The sequence below is a fragment of the Bufo gargarizans genome, chromosome 3, assembly GCF_014858855.1.
Source record: "Bufo gargarizans isolate SCDJY-AF-19 chromosome 3, ASM1485885v1, whole genome shotgun sequence".
NCBI lineage: Eukaryota > Metazoa > Chordata > Amphibia > Anura > Bufonidae > Bufo > Bufo gargarizans.
Window position 1 is genome coordinate 372,841,937 of NC_058082.1, and position 16,007 is coordinate 372,857,943.

At 44.0% G+C, this 16,007-nt stretch overlaps 1 protein-coding gene across 3 annotated transcripts in view; it reads right to left on the reverse strand.

Annotated features, from left to right (window-relative positions):
- Positions 1-16,007, reverse strand: part of ACACA (acetyl-CoA carboxylase alpha) — a 932,629-nt gene that overhangs the window by 815,270 nt on the left and 101,352 nt on the right. For all 3 annotated transcript variants that reach the window (XM_044288111.1, XM_044288112.1, XM_044288113.1), the window contains exons 9-12: positions 10,759-10,869; positions 2,642-2,851; positions 1,213-1,383; positions 864-1,025 (exon numbers count right to left, since the gene is read on the reverse strand). In XM_044288111.1, coding sequence (XP_044144046.1) covers positions 864-1,025; positions 1,213-1,383; positions 2,642-2,851; positions 10,759-10,869 — 654 coding nt within the window. The remainder of the gene's footprint in view (positions 1-863; positions 1,026-1,212; positions 1,384-2,641; positions 2,852-10,758; positions 10,870-16,007) is intronic.

Below are 16,007 nucleotides of genomic sequence, written 5' to 3' on the forward strand. Positions count from 1 at the left end.
TCTCGTGCTGTACATCCACCCTGTCCCTTAGGACAGGAAACAGAACTGGCGTGATGGGGGTTGTACTTCCCTTTTAAATAGGCTGTGCTTCCTGCTTCCTGTCCTGAGGAAAGGGGCGGATGCTATCCATGGGTGCTGTTATAGGCGAGGGGGGAAAGACCATTAGCCTGGATCTAGTCTCTGCCAACTGAGAAAATCTGCCTTAGATTGAGAAAGCACTTTCGGTGCACAGCTGAAAGAGATTTTAGATTCTTCTCTGCCCACGAGAATATCTGTCTTGAGAGATTCTGAAGCTGACCGTGCCTTGTTCCTCCCAGATGACAAATGAAAGCCACTGCTGTGGAGTTGTCCGAATGGACCAATACATGACGGTTCCTTGAGTGGGTCTGAGTTGCTTTTAGACCCTCCCATATTGTCTGAAGTTCCTTGTAATTGGAGGACATCCCCCTCAGAGATTCAGACTAAGTCCCTTGGAAGGAACTTCCGGCTGTAAGGGCGGCCCAGCCCCAGGAGCTGGTGTCAGTTTTCAAACCAAAAAAAACACATCTTCCTGATTCCAGAAGACCCCTGTCTGTAGATTGTGTCTGAGCCACCATTGTAAAGATATTTTTACTTCCCTGGTTAGAGATATCCTCTGGTCTAGGGTTATCTGTGACCTATTCCATTTCCTGAGGATCAGATCCTGCAGGGGTCTTATGTGGTAATGGGCCCAGAGGCTATTAGCCTCTGTCCTATCAGAGGGAGTTGATCTCTGATGTGCTGTCATGGAGACGACTGGGGGAAACAATGTATGCGTTACATCAAAAAATGATTAGTCAAAAACACAAACAAAAAGCATCCTGGTGATAAAACATTTGTGGTACCTCATCTGGATTTTCACTTGTAATACGGGCAGCAATAACATGTCCTCTAGGGCAGGGGGCATTCAACGAGTTGTCAAAGTCAATAGGCGTGTCTCCCCAAGCTGTAAATCCATAAAGCATCCTAATATCCTTTATTCTATGAAGAGGAATTCCCATAGCAATCTGTTGTAAATGTATGAAAGCAAGAAATAACAAAACAGCTTCAAGCATCAACTGTGTTAATGTATAACAAGTGAAAAAGTCTGACAATTCTTTTAAACTGGTCGAGTAGGCTTCTTTGAGGTTATAGAGAAGCCTTCCTAAATCAGAATAGGTCTTCAGTCAGTCAGAATGGGAATCCATGTAGTACCTGTAGTTGTGCAGCTGGAAGATTAACATCTGCAACCATCTCTGTGCATGGATGCTCCACCTGCAGCCGTGGATTAAGTTCCAGGAAGTAAAAGCTGCCATCTTGACTGTAAAGATACTCAACAGTGCCTGCACTTACATATCCAACCATTTTAGCTAGCTTCACAGCACACTGCAAAGACAAAAGCATTGGCTACAGGTTATTAAATTTTAAGGCAAAAACCACATATTTACAAATCTGACTGATTCTAGGATTTAGTGTAAAAAAAAAGTGTCGCCATTTGGCACATTTCTGACACACATGATTGCATCATATTTTAGACTTATTTATGAAGCAAATGCTTCAAAAAGAACAACCCACTGTTGGGTGTAGCTTAACACAAAAGTGATGTGGCCTGTCAAAAAAAAAAAAAATGCATGGCTTAATATGTGACAATCTGCTCCAAAACGGTGTAAAAATGTTGGCACACAACAAGCCAACCAACAGTTGGTGTAAAGTTAAGTGTGTATTAGACACTGATACTGCTAGGGATTGTCTGGAGGTAGTTTTCCCTCTCGACAATTGGCAGATAGCAAGCAGAGGACACCGCTTACATTACATGCCACGATGTCCTTCGCAACATGGGGAGCAGCGATCGATATGCCATCGCTCATCCCCACGCAGGACAGCAGTGCTATTAGAGCGATCTGCTGCTGGCAACTCCAGATTTCTCAGTATGCTCGTTCATGGGGAATTCACAGGCAGAATTAGATGAACGCTCAGGAGAAAATCAGGCAGTCTTATATACCCTTTAGACAAAAGTGTCTAATTTGGTACCATAAAATAACTTTTGAAGGCAGATAAGAAACACAATTTGAACAAGTTAACTATCAGTAGTCTAAATGCTGTTATTAAAGACAGCTGATACATCTAGGAGCCCATACACACTGCAGCAGAACCACAATAGTAGAAGACAGATGATTGCTGTGCTTGACCTGTACTTGCCAGGGTTCCACAGCACAAACAATTGACGACTGGAAGTAACCAGACATGTGGTCACCGTGCCTTGGCAGCAATATGGACAAGCATCCTTCCAGAGTGTTTTGTTTCTGCACTGTGAAAATACAGCAGCAGTGTGAAGCAGATCACACTGCACACTGTCACTGTCTACAAGCATATTCATTCTCTAGAGAGAAATGCCAAAAAAAAAAAAAAAAAAATGCTTACACTAGTCAGAATACTTTATTCATATGCATAAGAGCCTTGAAAAAATAATTAGAAATGTAATGCGTTGTTTTGTTCAACTACTTAATTTCTGGGTTTTCCAAACAAACGGTACATGATGGATATGAAGAACAGACTATTACTTTAAGAGTCATCACACGTGATTGAAATATGTTATTCAATAAGCCCAATGTGCCTGGTATACTTGATGCTCTTCCAATATTACCTGTTCCATCTGTTCAAACACTGCACTGGTAGCAACTGAAGCAGGTGCCTCCTCAATAATCTTTTGGTGGCGGCGCTGCACAGAACAATCCCGGCCAAAAAGAGAAATCGCATTTCCATACTGATCTGCAAGAATCTGTACCTCCAGATGACGAGATTGCTTGGCCAGTCTCATTACAAATATAGGAGAGCCAGGAACCTCTGTCTGAACCTTGAAAACACAGAATGTAACTGCTGGAATCATTCATGAATTATTGGACAGTACAAACAAGCAAATTATCACCAGCTCGTATCTACTCTGTGCTGCAGAGTTACAGTGCCTTGAAAACGTATTCATACCCACTTGAACATTGTATTATGTTAAACCCAAAAACTTAACTGTATTGCATCTGGCTTTTATGTGATAGACCAGGGCTGGCCAACCTGTGGCTCTCCAGCTGTTGTAAAACTACAACTCCCACCATGCTTTGCTGTAGGCTGATACCTGTAGGCAGTCTGGGCATGCTGGGAGTTGTAGTTTTGCAACAGCTGGAGAGCCACAGGTTGGCCATCCCTGTGATAGACTAATACAAATTACTCTTGTTGTTCACCTTGTCGGATCCGTCCTTCCGCTTTTTCGCCGTGCCGCCGGACCCCTGCTCCGTCCCCATTGACTATAATGGGGACGGGGGCGGAGCTCCAGCGCAGTACATCAGTTCGCGGTGAGAGGCCACCGGACTAAAAAGTCAGACATGCAGGACTTTTAGTCCAGCGGCCTTTCGCCGCGCACTGCCGTGCTACGCCGAAGCTCCACCCCCGTCCCCATTATAGTCAATAGGGACAGAGGGTCAGTCCGGCGGCACGGCGAAAGGACGGATCCGACAGGGTGAACAGCCTGTCGGATCCGTCCTGCCACAAGTGTGAAAGTAGCCTTAGCAAATATTTGTACGGCGTATAATTGTATTCAGCCCCCTGCACTCCAATACCTCTAAATAAATCTCAGTATGAGCAACTGCCTTCAGAATCACCTAATTAGTAAATAGAGTCCAGCTGCGTGTAATTTATTCTCAGTATATCTACACTAATGTTAGTAAGCATTAGTGTTCAAACAGCATCATGAAAACCAAGGAACACACCAGACAGGTGAGGGATAAAGTTGTGGATAAGTGTAAAGCATGGATAGGTTATAAAAAAATTTAAAAAAATCCCATAAATCTGAACACCTCACATAGCACTGTTCAGTCCATCATCTGAAAATGGAAGGAGTATGGCACAACTTAAAACTTACCAAGACATGGTCATCCACCTTAACTGACAGCCCGGGCAAGGAGAGCACTAATCAGAAAAGCAGCCAAGAGTCCCATGGTCACTCTGGAGGAGCGCTAGAGATCCACAGCTCAGGTGGGAGAATTTGTCCACCATTCAAATTAGTTGTGTACTTCACAAATCTGGTCTTTATGTCAGTGGCAAGAATAAAGCCATTTGTAAAAGCAAGCCATAAGAATTCCCATTGGCAGTTTGCCACAAACCATATAGGGGACACAGCAAACATGTGGAAAAAGGTGTTCACAACCACTCTCCATCCAATCTGACTGAGCTTCAACTATTTTTCTTTTAAGACTTGATAGAAATCTACTTAAAGTGACAGATCCCCTTAGCAACTCACTAGTTCACTTTCCTTAATTGCTCCAGCTATTAAACTAACATTTTGAATTCAACAGCTTTAGTACTGGATACATTACAGAGTGCCAGCTGATGAGTCCTGATACTTCTAAGGACCCCGCTCTACCAGCCACTAATTGCAGAGGCTCCTCATGAATAATAGAATCAATTGGCTTGCACAGCAAATTGTACAGATCCAGCCCTGGAGCTGAACAATACAAGGTTTTAGCAAGGCTCGGTCGATTAGCCTCTTTCACGTGGTAATGCACTTGTAATACACAAGATTGTTTTCTTATGACATATCTGACTTGATGCTAGTAGTAAATTTGAGTTAATATTTTAAACTTTTTTTTGTGTATAATAAATCTCAAATTTGCAGAAAATTTGGAAAAATCTATTATTTTCTAAATACCAGTTTCTCTGCTTTTAAGACAGGTGATACATCACAGCATAAGTAACATTTACCATATGTCTACTTTACATTGATCTCCGTTTGTAAAATGTTATTTATTTATTTTTTAGGACATTAGAAAGGCTTACAATTTTTAAAGTATTTTTTCAAATTGTCAAGAAAATTTCTAAAACAATGAATAGCAAGAAAGATTTTACTGGCAAGCTTTACAAAAATCTAGTTTTCTCATCCATATTCATTGGGGGACACAGGAACCATGGGATGTCCAAAAGCAGTCCACAGGGAGGGAAAAACAAAAACAAACACAGACCCATGGAAGCAAGCATCTAGAGGAAACTGCAGGCATCTAGAGGAAACTGCCGCCTGCAAGACCATGCGGCCCAAGGCAGCTTCCGCCGATGCATAAGTATGCACCTGGTAAAATTTTGTCGATGTGTAAAAGGAGCCCAAGATGCGCCCACCGCTATGGTGGAGTAAGCCGTGACACCTAAGGGCGGAACCCTGCCCCGGGCGCAGGCATGCCTCTGCAATTGCAGCCCGAATCCAAATGTGCGATTGCCACCTTGGAGGCCACCAAATCCCTTGCAAGGACCCTCCGGAATAACAAAAAGGGAGTCTGTACGGCAGAAGGGACCGGAGGCTGCTATATAGATCTTCAGCTCTGACCACATCCAAACGGTGTAACTCCTTTTCCATAGGGTGTGAAGGAGAGGGACACCGTGAGGGAAGAACAATTTCCTTGTTGATATGGAAGTCAGTGACCACCTTCGGAAGAAAGGAAGGAACGAGCCGGAGAACCGCTTTATCCTTCTGAATAACCAGGAAGGGTACTCTGCAAGAGAGTGCCGCCAATTCGGACACCAGTCTGATGGAAGTGATAGCTACAAGGAAAACTACCTTCCAGGACAGTCGGAGAGAAATCTCCCGCAAAGGATCAAAGGGGGAAGCCTGAGAGGACTAAATTCAGATCCCAAGGCGGCAAAGGAGGACAATATGGAGGAACCGCTGAAAAAAGGTTGAAAGTGCTGACACCTGACCCTTCAAAGAACTAAGGGCCAGACCAAGATTCAACCCTGATTGAAGAAAGATCCATCGGCTACAGGAATAGCTGTATTTTTGGCTAGTCATGCCACCGGTGGGTCAACCTTAGGAGGGGATGCCCACGTGGACACACAATCCGCTGGGAATGGATATAGAACAACCAGCTTTTTTTTTTTTTTTTTTCTTGTAAATTCTTTTATTTTGCAAAGTTTTAAGAATACTAACATGAGAGTAACGTCACTCTCAGTAAACATAAAAATACAATTATATAAATAATGCAATTCAAATAATTCTGAAAAATGGGGAATAAGAAAAACTAGGGTGAGTGATGGGACAGTGGAAGGTTGGGGAAAGTGAGGGGAGGGAAAGGAGAGAGGGGGGAAGGAAGGAAAGAGGGAGTGAGGAGTAAGTACCAGTCAGTAACCCACTAATTAATTCTCTTATTTCGGAAAAATCACTAAACAAAAATGATTTTAAAAATATTAAGAACGACTTACAATCATGGAGTAAAGAAAACAAGCAAAAAAAAAATGTATAACTAAAATGGTAAAGCTTCAATGCAAACCACAGAGCAGTATACCAATAAACTAACTAAATGTGACTAAAGTTCAGTTGGAGTGCTTTAGTGGGAGTTAGAAAATCAGACCATTTGCTTCAAATACTCTCAAACTTTGAAGGCTTGACTAAGAACAACCAGTTTTTTTGGGGGTGGAAAAACGCATGTCTGGATGATCCCAAGCTTTAGAAACCACCGCCGAAAATTATGGTGAGGAAACACTTTTAAGGCCTGTTTTAGGTGGAAAAAGGATACCCCCTGTTGGTCAGTGGGGGAAGGGGGGAATCATCCTGCACCTGGAAGGTGTCATGGATGGCAGCAATGAGGCTATCTACAGAGGAGGCCAACTTGGAAAGTTGCTCCGTATCCATGTCCAAATCTGAATTCTCCACCTCTCCTTCTGACGGCATGTCCCCAGGAGAAAAAAAAACTTGAGTGAAATCATACACGGGGTGGAGAGGGAGAGATGCGTCAGAGGAAGAAACGTGGTCTACCCTGGGGAGGGGGGGGGGGCTCAACCGAGCAAGAAGCCCTGGAGGGTGCATCCGAGGGAGGTGCAGCCTGTGCTGGTGGCGGATTCTCAACCAAGCGACCCACTATAGTTAGGGTGGATTGGGAGATTGTAGCAAGGTTTTCCACCGCCTGAGAGAGGATTTTGGCCCAATCTGGCAACTCAGATGTCAAGGGGGATGTATGGGCCCCCTGCCTGGGCGCCTGACAAGCAGTGCAGACAGAATCTGGTTGCCCGCCACATGGAGCAGGCATAATGGACAGCTATTGGCAGCTTAGGATGATCGCCCGTGGGGTCAGACATGATGGAAATCCAGGAAAGGACACATCTGAGGCTGAGAGGGTACAGTGACCTGAGGAGAGGAGACAACAGTTCCTACCAGAGCCAGGAGCGAAGTCAGCAGTCTCAGAAGGAGTATCCTGAACGCTGTGGCGGGAAGAGAAGGCCCTGCAATCTCCCGCTCAGCCTCGCAGCGGCGGTGCGTGTGCGGAACTGTAACCCCCACAGCACACATCTGGCTGCATAGATTTGTGATGGCGCTCCGCCCGCAGGCTGCCGTGTGGAGCGCCAGCCGTACTGTAAGCGGGAGCTTGCGCCGCTTCCTCATGAAGTCCGCAGTCCATGCCCGGACAGAGCGCCCGATAGCCCCGTGCCCTCCCGGCCCGAAGCCCTACTTCACTAGAGATAAATGATCCTCAGAGCAATATAACATATTACAAGAACCAGAGGAAGGAGGGGGGGTGATGAAAACATGCTCCTACATAACTTCTAAGGGACTAAAAATGTTTTTTAAAAGTAACATCATTATAAAATTGAAATAGATCAAAAAGAAAATAGATAAATAAATAGATAAATGAATAAATAAATAGACAATGGGATCCTAAGTTATGTAGGAACATGTTTTCATCACCCCCCCCCCCCTTCCTCTGGTTCTTGTAATATGTTATATTGCTCTGAGGATCGTTTATCTCTAGTGAAGTAGGGCTTCACAGGCATCTTCCCATAGCGCTACCGATCGCATTATGAAGGCAGCATGGCGCTTGATTCTTCAGTCTGCCGAGCCTCCTCTCATGCCGGCCTGGAAGCGTCACGTTACCCAGCAACAGATCTGCATCATAAGTCACATGATTGGATCTGCGATCATGTGACCTTGTGTGATGCTGTTCCTCCTCCTCAGTGATGGGCTGCACCTTAAAGCGATGTTTTTTTCTGTTAATGATTAAAACACATTCATGGAGTAGCTTGTAAGCCCAATGGGCTAGCTTAAATTACTGTTTCCCACCTGAAAAAGAAGGGAAAAATAAAAAATAAAATAAAAAATAAATCTTCAGGAGCTAGGTCTTTCCTCCTGTTGACACTAGAAACAACTAAAGCTCTCTCTCCAGGCTAGAGGGGGTTTAGCTGCCAGGGTAGGAGCTAACAGCTTTTATTTAGTGTCAACGCCTCCAGAGGACATAGCTATACCCACGGTTCCTGTGTCCTCCAATGAATGTGGGCAAGAAAATGAGGCAATAAGCCAGGGTCCAGCCATGACAGGTTGGTGAATCATACAGTAAAGCAAATAAAATACATTAATATGGATTGGCAACACTGTGGTAACCAGGGGCAATTTGCAACCAAGGGTAAGGTGGTATGCAATTTGTGATGGATTATATCCCCCGTAGTAACTGTTATGCCCCAAATCAGGAATGCTCAGATACTTAAAGCCAAAAAACTGGATACCAAATCAACCATTTCCTCTGTATCCTTGGGACGTAACAGAGATAGGAACGCATACACTGGGAAATATAGGTAACCACCAGCCTGACCCCACCAATGGAGCATTGGATGAGAGAAACAAGTCACCACCATAAAACACTGTGTCACATATCTCTATCATATTTATTCAATAAAATAGACATAGGAAATGCGATCATTAAGTTCCTGAGGACAAACCATGCCTAATCTAAAAGTACATTGGGCCTCTTTTTGGAGGACTCTATCTAAATTACCCTCCTCTTGGGGAAGGTCTCACAATCTCTATGCCCTGGAACAGAATTGCGCGTACACTGCCCGAATGGTACATATTAATGTGGCCGGGAAAGGGACATTTTTCTGACATCATTTAGATTTTCTTCAATCCCACGGCAGAACTTGCGGATAGTCTTGCCAACGTATTTCAATCCACATACACAAGTGGCCAAATGGCCCACATCCGTGTACATCCAGAGAATACCCCAGCATTTACGTAAGACTCGCATGTGCAGGATAGTGAATGCTAATAGGCAGAGGCGATTATTTTGCGGGGATAGCCAAGTTTCAAGAACCTATTCTCCAAATATCTGGCCTTAACTTGAAATTCTGAGATAGAGGAATAGTGACAGAGAATCCGGAGACACTGCCCCTTAGGTATCCCTTTCTTAAGGAGGAGAGGATGGCAGCTCTTCCAGTGTAAAAACTGTTGGTCGCCATATCCTTACAGAAAAGACTAGTACGCATCTTGCCATCCCTGTCCATTATGGTCAAGAAAGGTAATCTGAACAGGAATAATTTCAGATGTGAAAATGTATTATTGAGATGAAGGGCCCTAACAAAATTACTGAAATCCTCCCGAGTACCATTCCAGAAGATAAGGACATCTCGTTATGGCTAAGGTACATCGTGGATGTAAGATGACCATTCCGCAAGTTCCTCCCCAAAAACAACCTCTCCCACCAGCCCAGGTACAAATTGGCCTAAGATGGTGTGAATGGACTCCCCATGGCTACGCCCCTGAACTGGTGGTAGATACAGTGGTTGAAAAGAAAAAAGAAAATTATGATGGAGAATAAAGTCAAGGAGACGAATCGCCAATTGGTTATGTGGTATGAAATCTGCCACGCTTGTCTTGTGTGAGGGCTCCTATTTTGCGGGATGAGATAAAGTTTACATTGGTATCATTTGAGGGTACATAATCACTTAACGTTATGATTTTTGTGCGGCCAAGTGAACAATAATTATATATTTTTTTTATTTTAGTTCCATTTCACTATAGGTCTTCAGCTTTTGAGGGTCTGATCCAGGTTTCAACTCTGAACTGTATGGCACTGAAACTGCTAGTTTCATACGCACGGTTGCCTACGAGACCCAGCCTGGGTGCAAGGTCTCATAGGCTTTCATACATGGCAAGCTGCAAAGCTTCTGGGTACCATGGCAACCATCTCTATACCTCTTACATGCCACAGTCAGCATTGGCAGTGACATCTACGGGGTTAATTTGCCAGCATCCGAGCTTTCAGAAATGCCAGCCGCTACAGCAGTGGCCTTGTTCCTGTGCCTGCTCAATCAGTTTGCTGCACATGTATAGTGGATTCCAGCAAATTAACCATTCCCGCATGCGCCATACATGGACGGCACAGTGGGAAGTAAAGAAAGTGAGCAAGGGTTTTGCTAAGGGGATCCACCACTAGTTAATTTTTCCCCTAGCTAAAAGCAGAATTAACTACATAAAGAAATCAAGCATTTTGTTGACAGATGCTGGAAGATCCTAATGTGCTGGATCCTATTTCCAAAAAGACAGTGCAATATGTTATTTTTTAGTAATTTAAGCTTTAAAGAGGAACTTTCACCGCTCCTGCCAAGTCTGTTTTAATAGCTACTTACATTCCCCGTCTAACAATTCTGGAGCATCTATTCTTATGATTCTACAGAGGGGAGTTAACCAGTTGAGGGTGTGTCTCTGCAGTCTGACTATCCGATCAGTGATCCCATTGCCTGACTGAGCAGGTTCACACAGCCAACGAGCAACACCCCACTGTTCTTTTATTGCAGACTGTTTGCAATTCATTCATATACTTCTAATAGAAATAATAAAGGAATGGCGCAACCTAGTCAAAAGAATAGATGTTCCAGAATGGTTATTACATGGTGAATGCAAATAGCTATTAAAACATAAGGCATGCCAGGAGAGATGACAGGTCCTCTTTAAAGAAGCCTTACCTGTCGGAAAAGGTTGGGAAAATCATCTGCATTGTTCACTTTCCGAATACCTTTCCCGCCTCCTCCCTCTGATGCCTTGATCATTACAGGATATCCCACCATTTCCGCTGCCTACAACAAACACATTGCAAGAAATTTAAAATACGAATAATAATATTATTCATAATATTAAAAGTACTTACAGACATTTAATAGAATATATTATTAGATTGACAAAATGTTTTGGTTCTATAACAAAAATCAATAAATGTAATTAATGGCTGGCTTATGTAGAAAAAAAAAATATATAATATATATATATATATATATATATATATATTTTATTATTATATTTTTTTATTTTTTATTTTTTCTACATAAGCCAGCCATTAATTACATTTATTGATTTTTGTTATAGAACTAAAACATTTTGTCAATCTAATAAAATATGGTCCATTGGCTGAAAAACTATATACATACAGTACAGACACACCTTCTCATTCAAAGAGTTTTCTTTATTTTCATGACTATGACAGAAGGCATCAAAACTATGAATTAACACATGTGGAATTATATACATAACAAAAAAGTGTGAAACAACTGAAAATGTCATATTCTAGGTTCTTCAAAGTAGCCACTTTTTGCTTTGATTACTGCTTTGCACACTCTTTGCATTCTCTTGATGAGCTTCAAGAGGTAGTCACCTGAAATGGTCTTCCAACAGTCTTGAAGGAGTTCCCAGAGATGCTTAGCACTTGTTGGCCCTTTTGCCTTCACTCTGCGGTCCAGCTCACCCCAAACCATCTCGATTGGATTCAGGTCCGGTGACTGTGGAGGCCAGGTCATCTGGCGCAGCACCCCATTACTCTCCTTCATGCTCAAATAGCCCTTACACAGCCTGGAGGTGTGTTTGGGGTCATTGTGCCAACTAAACGCAAACTGGATGGAATAGCATGCCGCTGCAAGATGCTGGGTAGCCATGCTGGTTCAGTATGCCTTCAATTTTGAATAAATCCCCAACAGTGTCAACAGCAAAGCACCCCCACACCATCTCCTCCATGCTTCACGGTGGGAACCAGGCATGTAGAGTCCATCCGTTCACCTTTTCTGCGTCGCACAAAGACACGATCTCAAATCTGGACTCATCAGACCAAAGCACAGATTTCCACTGGTCTAATGTCCATTCCTTGTGTTCTATAGCCCAAACAAGTCTCTTCTGCTTGATGCTTGTCCTTAGCAGTGGTTTCCTAGCAGATATACTACCATGAAGGCCTGATTCACAGAGTCTCCTCTTAACAGTTGTTCTAGAGAGGTGTCTGCTGCTAAAACTCTGTGTGGCATTGACCTGGTCTCTAATCTGAGCTGCTGTTAACCTGCGATTTCTGAGGCTGGTGACTCGGATGAACTTATCCTCCGCAGCAGAGGTGACTCTTGGTCTTCCTTTCCTGGGGCGGTCCGCATGTGAGCCAGTTTCAGTAGCGCTTGATAGTTTTTGTGACTGCACTTGGGGACACTTTCAAAGTTTTCCCAATTTTTGGGATTGACTGACCTTCATTTCTTAAAGTAATGATGGCCACTCATTTTTCTTTACTTAGCTGCTTTTTTCTTGCCATAATACAAATTCTAACAGTCTATTCAGTAGGACTATCAGCTGTGTATCCACCTGACTTCTCCACAACGCAACTGATGGTCCCAACCCCATTTATAAGGCAAGAAATCCCACTTATTAAACCTGGCAGGGCACACCTGTGAAGTGAAAACCATTTCAGGAGACTACCTCTTGAAGCTCATCAAGAGAATGCCAAGAGTGTGCAAAGCAGTAATCAAAAGCAAAAGGTGGCTACTTGAAAGAACCTAGAATATGACATTTTCAGTTGTTTCACACTTTTTTTTATGTATATAATTTCACATGTGTTAATTCATAGTTTTGATGCCTTCAGTGTGAATCTACAATTTTCATAGTCATGAAAATAAAGAAAACTCTTTGAATGAGAAGGTGTGTCCAAACTTTTGGTCTGTACCAAAAAAGCTATATATATATATATATATATATATATATATATATATATATATATATATATATATATATATCACACACATATATACCAAAAAAGCAACAGCAGCACATTGAAAAGAGGGTAGTTAGGGTGCAAGTCCTCTGAAAATGTGGGCAACCTTTCCTCCAATATATTATGTCCAAAAATAGGCAGCACTCCAGATGTGATAAAAGGTGATGACCCGTTTATTCCCAGGCAACGTTTCAGCCCTCTAAATGGGGCCTGTGTCAAGCCACTAATTCCCCATGACAGCATGGGGAAGTAGAAATGACAGATCTGGAGGGGTGGAGCAATGAAAGGTTCTGTCATGTCTCCGGATCGGGGGGAGAAGCAGTGACAGAGCAGTTACAGAGCCAGGGGCATTGATAGAACTCTCAACTCTGTCAGCATCCCTCAGAGGACCACCTTTCTGCGGCTAACTATACTGTGGGGCAGGAGGGGGCATAGAGGTCTGTTGAAGAGATTGGCACCATAACCATGCCCAATGGCTGCAATGAGATCAGTTGCACAGGATTGCATGGCACATTATGCCTGTGGTCCAGTCCAAACAAAATGCTGCAAGCAGCATTTTGACCGGACCTCGGGCATAATTGTGCCTTGCGATCCGGTGCATCCGATAGCCTGCGGCTGTGGCTACGGTGCCATTTACTTCAATGGATCGTCACGACCCCTCCAGCCCCACAACATAGTGAGCCGGCCGTGATGTAGTGCATTCTGGACAGAATCATCTGGTGTGAACGAGGACTACACTTAGAGTAATTTCACACCACAAAGACTGGAACACAAGCCAGCCACCTTCCTGCATATGTGTGGTGGTGCATTGAAATATGGTTTTGATTTAAAATACGTTTTTTGTATCAGGACAAGTAGATTGTCATGAGGGACAAGTAGATCGAGCCCCCGCTTTAGTCCTTCGACAAGTAGTTTATTTTTTCCCAATTTCCACACCCTTGGTCCTACTCAGGTACCTCAGATGGGTTAGACAACTAATATCCAGAGAGTTGCAGTAGTCTTAAAATAATATAAATATATATATATATATATATATATATATATATATATATATATATACACACACACACACACACACACACAAAAAAGTCACACACTGAAGGCATCAAAACTATGAATTAACACGTGGAATTATATACATAACAAAAAAGTGTGAAACAACTCAAAATATGTCATATTCTAGGTTCTTTAAAGTCGCCACCTTTTGCTTTGATTACTGCTTTGCACACTCTTGGTATTCCCAGAGATGATTAGCACTTGTTGGCCCTTTTGCCTTCACCATCTTGTTTGGGTTCAGGTCCGGTGACTGTGGAGGCCAGGTCATCTGGCGCAGCACCCCATCACTCTCCTTCGTGGTCAAATAGCCCTTACACAGCCTGGAGGTGTGTTTGGGGTCATTGTCCTGTTGAAAAATAAATGATGGTCCAACTAAACACAAACCGGATGGAATAGCATGCCGCTGCAAGATGCTGTGGTAGCCATGCTGGTTCAGTATGCCTTCAATTTTGAATAAATACCCAACAGTGTCACCAGCAAAGCACCCCCACACCATCACACCTCCTCCTCCATGCTTCACGGTGGGAACCAGGCATGTAGAGGCCATCCGTTCACCTTTTCTGCGTCGCACAAACACACGGTGGTTGGAACCAAAGATCTCAAATCTGGACTCATCAGACCAAAGCACAGATTTCCACTGGTCTAATGTCCATTCCTTGTGTTCTATAGCCCAAACAAGTCTCTTCTGCTTGTTGCCTGTCCTTAGCAGTGGTTTCCTAGAAGATATTCTACCATGAAGGCCTGATTCACACAGTCTCCTCTTAAAGGGAACCTGTCACCCAAAAATCGCCTATTAAGCTGTTTACAGTACCTTATAGTGCTGTATAGTCGTTTCCTGATGCACTTTTTGTTAGTTTTGCAGCATGTATGCTCAGTCAGAAATCGATGTTATATTCAGCTGCTGCCCCGTGCTTCAAGTCAGGCTTGAAGTCACGGGGGCAGCGGCCTCGGCGTCTTACATGGCCCTCTCCCCGCCCCCTGCCTCTGTGACTGACAGCCGAAATCCGATTCCGGGACCGCGCTCAACGGCCGCATGCGCAGTAAAGGGCGGCAGGAGCGCGGTCCCGGCTGCCGCGCGTACTACGCGCCGTCTTACTTTCGCCGCACTGCGCATGCGCCCGACATCCTGTATCAAACGCGCCCAGATGCCGGGCGCGGGCGCGTTTGATACAGGATGTCGGGCGCATGCGCAGTGCGGCGAAAGTAAGACGGCGCGTAGTACGCGCGGCAGCCGGGACCGCGCTCCTGCCGCCCTTTACTGCGCATGCGGCCGTTGAGCGCGGTCCCGGAATCGGATTTCGGCTGTCAGTCACAGAGGCAGGGGGCGGGGAGAGGGCCATGTAAGACGCCGAGGCCGCTGCCCCCGTGACTTCAAGCCTGACTTGAAGCACGGGGCAGCAGCTGAATATAACATCGATTTCTGACTGAGCATACATGCTGCAAAACTAACAAAAAGTGCATCAGGAAACGACTATACAGCACTATAAGGTACTGTAAACAGCTTAATAGGCGATTTTTGGGTGACAGGTTCCCTTTAACAGTTGTTCTAGAGATGTGTCTGCTGCTAGAACTCTGTGTGGCATTGACCTGGTCTCTAATCTGAGCTGCTGTTAACCTGCGATTTCTGAGGCTGGTGACTCGGATGAACTTATCCTCCGCAGCAGAGGTGACTCTTGGTCTTCCTTTCCTGGGGCGGTCCGCATGTGAGCCAGTTTCTTTGTAGCGCTTGATGGTTTTTGTGACTGCACTTGGGTACACTTTCAAAGTTTTCCCAATTTTTCGGACTGACTGACCTTCATTTCTTAAAGTAATGATGGCCACTCGTTTTTCTTTACTTAGCTGCTTTTTTCTTGCCATAATACAAATTCTAACAGTCTATCCAGTAGGGCTATCAGCTGTGTATCCACCTGACTTCTCCACAACGCAACTGTTAGTTCCAACCCCATTTATAAGGCAAGAAATTCCACTTATTAAACGTGACAGGGCACACCTGTGAAGTGAAAACCATTTCAGGTGACTACCTCTTGAAGCTCATCAAGAGAATGCCAAGAGTTTGCAAAGCAGTAATCAAAGCAAAAAGGTGGCTACTTTGAAGAACCTAGAATAAGACATATTTTCAGTTGTTTCACACTTTTTTGTTATGTA